Here is a 9,322-nt window from a genome sequence, read left to right as displayed (position 1 = left end):
ATTGAGTTTGGATTTTAGCGGGGTCCTGGAAGTTGTGACTATAATAACAGGGCTGATGCCGAGAGTGTGAGCAGCACACACAGCAAAAGAGCCACGAGATAGGCAGTCTCTGTACGGGACTGGCCTGGGGAACAAGCCTTGGAAATTAGACAAATGGCCAAGGATGGGGCTAGTCATGGAGGAGAAGAGGTTGCTGCAGGGCCCAGAGAGTAGCTGGTAGCAGTGTGAGATGGCAATTGGGAATTTAGCGAGTCAGGTTGAGACAATTTGAGAGCTCTGTCACAGAGAATCTGCAGCATCTGACTGACTGAAATGAAAGTAACCCAGAGATGCCCAGTGGCCCACTTGTGCCTGCAATAGCATGGGTTAGTGCTTTTTTATTTAATATTTACTGCAACACATGCCTTCTGCTTTGCCTACAAAGGCCCAGTCATTGTGTTTCACAGACCATAGTGAAACCTTCTCAGGATGATCACCTACTAGCCTTTTCCTTCTAGATGGCTCCAGACAAGGTCCTGAAGCAGGAATGAGCTACATATCTACCAGTAACACACACCCACAGAAATGAAAATCCAGAGCCTACGTAAACCCCCTCCCATGTAACAGACACAATGTTCAGAAAGTGAGGTGCCATAAAGGCATTTATTTCATAATTGTCATTGTACTTATGAATAAGGTCACTTGATTCACAGGTAAAACACGGAGAGTCGTTAAAAGACTGACAGGAACACCCATTCTTCAGGGAGAGGAGAACCGGCCAAGGAACAGAATCTCTTTGCTTCTAGTATCTTGAATGGAGAAAAGGAAGGGATGGTCTGCAATCAAGCATCTAGGAGTCAGTGGTGATTTCATTGTTACCACATCAGTGGGAGCTGCAGCCTCTGTGCCCTCCTCACTCATCTCCACAAAGGATTTATGCACAACCTTGGACAGAAACAAGCCATGCTTAGAAGAAATTCCAGAAAAATCTGCTTTATCCTCCTCAAAGGCATCAGTCATGCCCAGCTTGCGAAGGACACCATTCATGTCATAGCTCTCCTCCAGTTTGATCCGTGGGAGGAAAACCTCCATCTCTTTTTCTTCCATCGTGTCCTCGTCTGTCCACTCCAAGAATTTATCATAAGTCAGTTCATTTTCCAACTAGAGAAAAAAGTTAAAGATTTTAGAAACAGTGCTGTCACACAGGGCTCTTGAGACAATTTAGAGTAAGGGCTCTATACTGCTCAGAAAAGTATGGCTGTAGGTTATTATGGTAGCTAGGAGCAGCTAGGGTACAGAGTGTGTCATGCTTGCTACAGTCCCTGGCTCCACCACAGCTCCACAAATAGAGAGAAATATAATCATGGGAGCCTATTAGAGCTACCTTAAGAGAAACCCAAATGTCACTCTATCTTCCTTACAACTCCTCAATTTTCCATGTTCCTTACCTTTCTCTGAGCAACATGGATGTCTGGAACAAAGAAGTACATGGAGAGGATACTGTTTTCAAAGGGAAGAGTCAGAACCTGTGTTGATATATCCTTCACATAAGTCATCTTAAATGTAGATTTCTGAGACATCATTTGCACAGTTTTCTTCTCATTCTGTAAAGGATATACATATACATATATACATATATACATATATTAAGTTGAAATAACATACACTAGGAAAATTCAACAGGTGAAGATCACTGTCTTTTAAAGAAGTTTCTTGATTGGACTTCTAGAACATCCTATCAGTCCAAGACTTCTAACATAGTTTAGACTTTCATGTCCCTAAACGCCCATTTTTCAAGATTTTGTCTTTATGGGGGACCATTGAAAGGGAAAGAATCTTAAAAAGGTAGAGTCTAAAGATACACGTTGAAAAGTACCCTTGAAAGGGATAATCAACTGGGCAAACTAGTTTATGTCCATGTTAGTTGTAGTGACAGAAAACTGACTGGCCCATTCTCCAAACACCTCTGATGCCATGGGTCAACAATCTTTTCTTTTTGGCAAATTCATTTATTCTCAGGACTAAGAACATAATTCCCAAATCCACTTTTGTAGGTTGGACTTCTGCCTGAACTCTGCAATAATGTGTTTTATAGCTATTTGAACATGCATGTTGGTATTACTATATATAGCTGCTCTACCTACAAGACTTATTTATCCTTGTTAATAGTGAGATACTCCTTTCAGTTCCTAAAACCATTTTGTGCCTTTGTTTTGAATTATTAAATTATTGTACTATCTTTTTTTTATTAACTTGAGTATTTCTTATTTACATTTCGATTGTTATTCCCTTTCCCGGTTTCCAGGTAAACATCCCCCTAATCCCTCCCCCTCCCCTTCCTTATGGGTGTTCCCCTCCCCACCCTCCCCCCATTGCCGCCCTCCCCCCAACAATCATGGTGATTGGGGGTTCAGTCTTAGCAGGACCAAGGGCTTCCCCTTACACTGGTGATCTTACTAGGATATTCATTGCTACCTATGAGGTCAGAGTCCAGGGTCAGTCCATGTATAGTCTTTAGGTAGTGGCTTAGTCCCTGGAAGCTCTGGTTGCTTGGCATTGTTGTACATATGGGGTCTCGAGCCCCTTCAAGCTCTTCCAGTTCTTTCTCTGATTCCTTCAACGGGGGTCCTATTCTCAGTTCAGTGGTTTGCTGCTGGCATTCGCCTCTGTATTTGCTGTATTCTGGCTGTGTCTCTCAGGAGAGATGTACATCCGGCTCCTGTCGGCCTGCACTTCTTTGCTTCATCCATCTTGTCTAATTGGATGGCTGTATATGTATGGGCCACATGTGGGGCAGGCTCTGAATGGGTGTTCCTTCTGTCTCTGTTTTAATCTTTGCCTCTCTATTCCCTGCCAAGGGTATTCTTGTTCCCCCTTTTAAAGGAGTGAAGCATTCACATTTTGAACATCCGTCTTGAGTTTCATGTGTTCTATGCATCTAGGGTAATTCAAGCATTTGGGCTAATAGTCACTTATCAATGAGTGCATACCATGTGTGTTTTTCTGTGATTGGGTTACCTCACTCAGGATGATATTTTCAGTTCCAACCATTTGCCTACGAATTTCATAAAGTCATTGTTTTTGATAGCTGAGTAATATTCCATTGTGTAGATGTACCACATTTTCTGTATCCATTCCGCTGTTGAAGGGCATCTGGGTTCTTTCCAGCTTCTGCCTATTATAAATAAGGCTGATATGAACATAGTGGAGCATGTGTCTTTTTTATATGTTGGGGCATCTTGTGGGTATATGCCCAAGAGAGGTATAGCTGGATCCTCAGGCAGTTCAATGTCCAATTTTCTGAGGAACCTCCAGAATGATTTCCAGAATGGTTGTACCAGTCTGCAATCCCACCAACAATGGAGGAGTTTTCCTCTTTCTCCACATCCTCGCCAGCATTTGCTGTCACCTGAGTTTTTGATCTTAGCCATTCTCACTGGTGTGAGGTGAAATCTCAGGGTTGTTTTGATTTGCATTTCCCTTATGACTAAAGATGTTGAACATTTCTTTAGGTGTTTCTCAGCCATTCGGCATTCCTCAGCTGTGAATTCTTTGTTTAGCTCTGAAACCCATTTTTTAATAGGGTTATTTGTCTCCCTGCGGTCTAACTTCATGAGTTCTTTGTATATTTTGGATATAAGGCCTCTATCTGTTGTAGAATTGGTAAAGATCTTTTCCCAATCTGTTGGTTGCCATTTTGTCCTAACCACAGTGTCCTTTGCCTTACAGAAGCTTTGCAGTTTTATGAGATCCCATTTGTCAATTCTTGATCTTAGAGCATAAGCCATTGGTGTTTTGTTCAGGAAATTTTTTCCAGTGCCCAGGTGTTCGAGATGCTGCCCTAGTTTTTCTTCTATTAGTTTGAGTGTATCTGGTTTGATGTGGAGGTCCTTGAACCACTTGAACTTAAGCTTTGTACAGGGTGATAAGCATGGATAGATTTGCATTCTTCTACATGTTGACCTCCAGTTGAACCAGCACCATTTGCTGAAAATACTATCTTTTTTCCATTGAATGGTTTTGGCTCCTTTGTCAAAAATGAAGTGCCCATACATGGGTGGGTTCATTTCTCGGTCTTCAATTCTGTTCCATTGGTCTATCTGTTTCTTGCTTTTTCTAGGGTTTAGCTTGCCTCCTTATGTTGGGCTTTACCATTTATTATCCTTTGTAGTGCTGGATTTGTAGAAAGATATTGCGTAAATTTGGTTTTGTCATGGAATATCTTGGTTTCTCCATCTATGTTAATTGAGAGTTTTGCAGGATACAGTAACCTGGGCTGGCATTTGTGTTCTCTTAAGGTCTGTATGACATCTGTCCAGGATCTTCTGGCTTTTATAGTTTTTGGCGAAAAGTCTGGTGTGATTCTGATAGGTCTGCCTTTATATGTTACTTGACCTTTTTCCCTTACTGCTTTTAACATTCTTTCTTTATTTTGTGCATTTGGTGTTTTGACTATTATGTGACAGGAGGAGTTTCTTTTCTGGTCCAATCTATTTGGAGTTCTGTAGGCTTCTTGTATGCCTATGGATATCTCTTTTTTTAGGTTAGGGAAGTTTTCTTCTATGATTTTGTTGAAGATATTTACTGGTCCTTTGAGCTGGGAGTCTTCACTCTCTTCTATACCTATTATCCTTACGTTTGATCTTCTCATTGAGTCCTGGATTTCCTGTATGTTTTGGACCAGTAGCTTTTTCCGCTTTACATTATCTTTGACTGTTGAGTCGATGATTTCTATGGAATCTTCTGCTCCTGAGATTCTCTCTTCTATCTCTTGTATTCTGTTGGTGATGCTTGTATCTACGGCTCCTTGTCTCTTCCTTTGGTTTTCTATATCCAGGGTTGTTTCCATGTGTTCTTTCTTGATTGCTTCTATTTCCATTTTTAATTCCTTCAATTGTTTGATTGTGTTTTCCTGGAATTCTTTCAGGGATTTTTGTGATTCCTCTCTATAGGCTTCTACTTGTTTATTTATGTTTTCCTGGAATTCTTTCAGGGATTTTTGTGATTCCTCTCTGTAGGCTTCTACTTGTTTATTTATGTTTTCCTGTGTTTCTCTATGGGAGTTCTTCATGTCTTTCTTGAAGTCCTCCAGCATCATGATCAAATATGATTTTGAAACTAGATCTTGCTTTTCTGGTGTGTTTGGATATTCCGTGTTTGCTTTGGTGGGAGAATTGTGCTCCTATGATGCCATGTAGTCTTGGTTTCTATTGCTTGGGTTCCTGCGCTTGCCTCTCGCCATCAGATTATCTCTAGTGTTACTTTGTTCTGCTATTTCTGACAGTGGCTAGACTGTCCTATAGGCCTGTGTGTCAGGAGTGCTGTAGACCTTTTTTCCTGTTTTCTTTCAGCCAGTTATGGGGACAGAGTGTTCTGCATTCGGGCGTGTAGTTTTTCTTATCTACAGGTCTTCAGCTGTTCCTGTGGGCCTGTGTCTTGAGTTCACCAGGCAGGTTGCTTGCAGCAGAAAAGTTGGTCTTACCTGTGGTCCCGAGGCTCACGTTTGCTCATGGGGTGTTGCTTATGAGCTCTCCACGGCAGCAGCAACCAGGAATATCTGCGCCACCCTTTCCGGGAGCTTCCGTGCACCAGGGTTCCAGATGGCGTTTGGTGTTTTCCTCTGGAGTCAGAGATGTGGGCTGAGTGTAGACTCTTCTGGTTTCCCAGGTGTTCTGCCTCTCTGAAGGTTTAGCTCTCCCTCCCACGGGATTTGGGTGCAGAGAACTGTTTATCCAGTCCCAAATTGTACTATCTATACCTTTAATTATACCCAAAATGTTACTTTAACTTTTAACCTACACCATCATCCTCATAGCCCTGGAATACTGTGATTAGCTCCTTGTCATTGATCTCAGCACAGCACCCTGAGGTCACAAGTACAAAAAAAAGTTAAACTACTTTAGAAGGAACAAAGTTAAAGTCTTTGAAACACCCTGGAATAGAAAAGAGTCCTCCCTGCTTCCTATTCTATTACAGGCTCTCTTTTTTGATCCACTATACTCGTAGGGCTGTTTGTGTTATTGTGGTTAACAAGATTGTCCCTTTCTGCCTAGTGAACTGGTTGTCAGAACCTGGAATATGCTTCTTATGTCCTGGTGTCTGCTCTTATGCCATCTTCTTAGTGAGAGTTTCCTCAGCAGATCTTACTGTATGTCATCCTGACACCCCCTTTATATGTCTCTGGAACCCCCCCCAACAACCTCTGTGTTCTTACCTATCTTTATCTGTAATTTCTTTCCTTTAATAAAAAAAGCTTCATGATGGCAGGCACACTCAGCCAGTTAGTGCCCGGTACACAATAAGCTCTCAAGTGATGTCTACAGGTTATATTAGTAGCAAATTCATGAGATGGAAGGCTGCTCATAATATAAACATAAACTTATACGACACAAAATCTTATACATTTGGAGGCATGGCATCATATGTGGATCACAGTCTGCATTAGCTGTAGTCATAGAGCAGTCATTGTCTAGTGCAGAGACAAGAAGAAAGACAGTGTCTAATGGCTTGTCACATAGCAGGAGTCTCAGTAAGTACTTGCATATGTGGAATTAGGAGAAAGAGCTGAGAAAGAGGCTTCTTGCTTTCAGTCCTATTTCCTTCCCCATGGATTGCAGAGTCACAGCCAAAGGCCAGGTCTAAGCATGAAGAAAAAGACTGCATGGTAAATTTAGCTGAGCAATAAAGGGAAACCAGTTCCCAGGAACTTTACCCCATGCTCACAGACCCAGTCTCCATCTAAATCCACTCCTGGTCAGGGATAAACTTGCATGAGTTCTACTGTATCATCTAGGATTTCTGTTGCTTGCAATGCAAGGAAGTCCTAAGTTATGATATTGTGAACAAGTGACTGCAAAGACAGAAGTGCTTCAAACATAAAAAACAGGAAGACATTTTAATATGAATAAACCTTGAAAATGCGTTTTCACACATTAAATATTAAATGTTCAAACCTGACAATAGTTCTGCCATATTGCCTCAACCTTCATTTTGAGCTCGTGACTTGAACCTGGACTAATTTTGCTTGCCCTAACCATAACTTCACGTTTGTGTAAGGTGTCACTGAGCCTCCTGGACACAGGAAATTTTTTATCCTCCCAGCCTCTAAACCCAGCTAATCAGCATCAATGTGTGACAGAGCTGCTTTGTCTAGAAAGCTGAAATGTTGCAACCAACCTGCCTGTGAGTGTCCCTGTCTTTACAAATGTTATAAAGAATATAAATAATGGCCCTGGGAACTGACCTAGGTTACAGCTTGGCTACCAACTCCTTCTGTCTGAAGCGCTGGTTAATTCTGTCTTGGAATGAGTGTTCATTAAACCACCAGTACCTGGTTGAGATTGGTATGATTTGTAGGTCTAATCCTGAATATCAACACTAAGAAACTAAAAGTTCAAATTCAACTTTACCTGGAAGATGTAAGGCCTAGATAATGATCCAGAATGTGATGTGATTAATTTGTTTTGTCAGTATTAGAGTATAAGTACTGACAGAGAAAGGGAGGTAGAGGAGGAAGGGCTGGGGAAGGAGGAGAGGGATAAGAAGAGGGACATGGAGAGGGACAAGGAGAGAGAGAGGGACAAGGACAGGGATAGGGACAGGGAGAATAAAGTAACAAAATACTGGGACATCAGCCAGTAAAGTGCTCCAATGTAGAAGAGGCTGAACATGGATTCTATCCCATGTACACATCCCTTAGTGCTCTTTGTCTGTAAGCAAAAGTCTGTGCTTATCTCATCAAATCAACACTGAATTTCACTCACTGATTCAGTGTTTATAGGGCAAGGAAATCATTACGCAGCTGTCTGCACTCAGCTGTTATTTTCAATGTGAAAGGTTATTTTCCCTCTATATGGTTTTGTGACAATAAACAGGACCTATAATCCTCTTCGTGGAGAGGGAATACACAAGACAACATTTCTGTGAAGAAACACTGAAAAGAACTAATGGTGCACATAGAATGGGCTGCACTCTGGGCCAACAGGAGACTCAAATACCACATCTGGTGTACACAGTTTCTTATTTTCAGATTTCTAAGAAAGACCATTTCAAATATACTGCAGAACTCTACCATCAGGTTTAGCCTCAAAATCTTTAGTGTCCCTTTCTGCCTAGTGAAAAATCTTTACTTTTGCCTGTGACAAAAGTAGGGCCTGGTATGAAACCAAGTACCTGGAGCCATCATGGGCAACATGTGAAAGGAGAAGGGAAGAGAACAGCTCCAAGGCTGAGAAACCGAATTCTGGCTGGATAGCTGCCCAGAGACATGACAGGATCAGGATTTATGAGGACACTCTCTATGGTTTAGAAGCCATTGTGAACAGAGGACCTTTCCCAGGAGTAGCCCTCCTTACTGCACTGTAGTTACCGTGCTGACTTTGAAAGGCATCTCCCTTGTGTCAGCTTTGTTAAATGGCTTCTCCAAGCTTCCTTTGAAGTAGATGACATTCACAAGGAAGAGGCAAGTGTTTGAATTTACTGTACACAGAGGCAGTAACTCTCTGATTATATCTGAAAGACAGAATTAATACGCAAAACAACAGCAAAAAAAGTATTTTAAAACATGGTCATATGCGTAAGAGTGGCCTGCATGTATCATTTATTTGCATGCTTAGTTCTCAGTTGAACTGTTTAGGAAGGATTAATAAGTATGTCATGGTTAGATGAGGTATATTGTGGGAACTGGTCTTTGATTTTTTTTGAAACCCATAACAGACCCTCTTCCCCCCCTCTCCCTCCGTCTCTCCCTGCCCCCTCTCCTTCAGTGTTCTCCCCTCCCCTGCCTCTACATCAGCACGAAAACTTTTAAGCTACTGCCCTGGCAGCATGCTTGTTAGACTTCTGCCATGAAATAAACCTTCAAAACCTGTAAGCAATCATCCTATATGATGATTTCTTTTATAATAGATTTCTTGAACATGGTGTCTCTTCAAAGCAACAAAAGAAAAATGAAATGACCCAACTAGCTAGCAAAGTTTACTTATACATGCAAAGGGACCATAGGGAAGTTGTTCCACCTACTGCTCTGGAGTGGCGATTCCTGAATTAGGGCTAAAGATGAAAATCAAAATTAAAATACCTTACTTTGCCTAGCATATTCAAGTTCTTGAGTTCAATCCTCAGGGAAATCAAAAGAACTCCTTATTTAAAGAACAAATGGTAATTTTTTTTACATTTGAAAATTTTTATGACAGCATTAACAGTATTAGCAAAAACAGACTGCAAACCCTGGCATCATAGCACATGCCTTTAATATTGGTCTTGAGAGGCAGGCTGATCTCTGAGTTCATGTCCAGCTTCATCGAAATAGTGAGCTTATAGACATCAAGGCTAGTCAATAAGA

The 9,322-nt window shown here is 41.4% G+C and overlaps 1 protein-coding gene across 5 annotated transcripts in view; it reads right to left on the bottom strand.

The window, feature by feature from the left end:
- Positions 1-614: 614 nt before the first annotated feature.
- Positions 615-9,322, bottom strand: part of Serpinb6el1 (serine (or cysteine) peptidase inhibitor, clade B, member 6e like 1) — a 70,257-nt gene continuing 61,549 nt past the window's right edge. For all 5 annotated transcript variants that reach the window (XM_087591837.1, XM_087591834.1, XM_087591835.1 and 2 more), the window contains 3 exons: positions 8,348-8,490; positions 1,428-1,583; positions 615-1,140 (listed from right to left, as the gene is read on the bottom strand). In XM_087591837.1, coding sequence (XP_087447963.1) covers positions 739-1,140; positions 1,428-1,583; positions 8,348-8,490 — 701 coding nt within the window. In that variant the 3' untranslated portion in view covers positions 615-738. The remainder of the gene's footprint in view (positions 1,141-1,427; positions 1,584-8,347; positions 8,491-9,322) is intronic.

This window comes from Rattus norvegicus, chromosome 17, assembly GCF_021556685.1.
Source record: "Rattus norvegicus strain SHRSP/BbbUtx chromosome 17, alternate assembly SHRSP_T2T, whole genome shotgun sequence".
NCBI lineage: Eukaryota > Metazoa > Chordata > Mammalia > Rodentia > Muridae > Rattus > Rattus norvegicus.
This window is presented reverse-complemented; position numbering and strand designations above follow the sequence as displayed.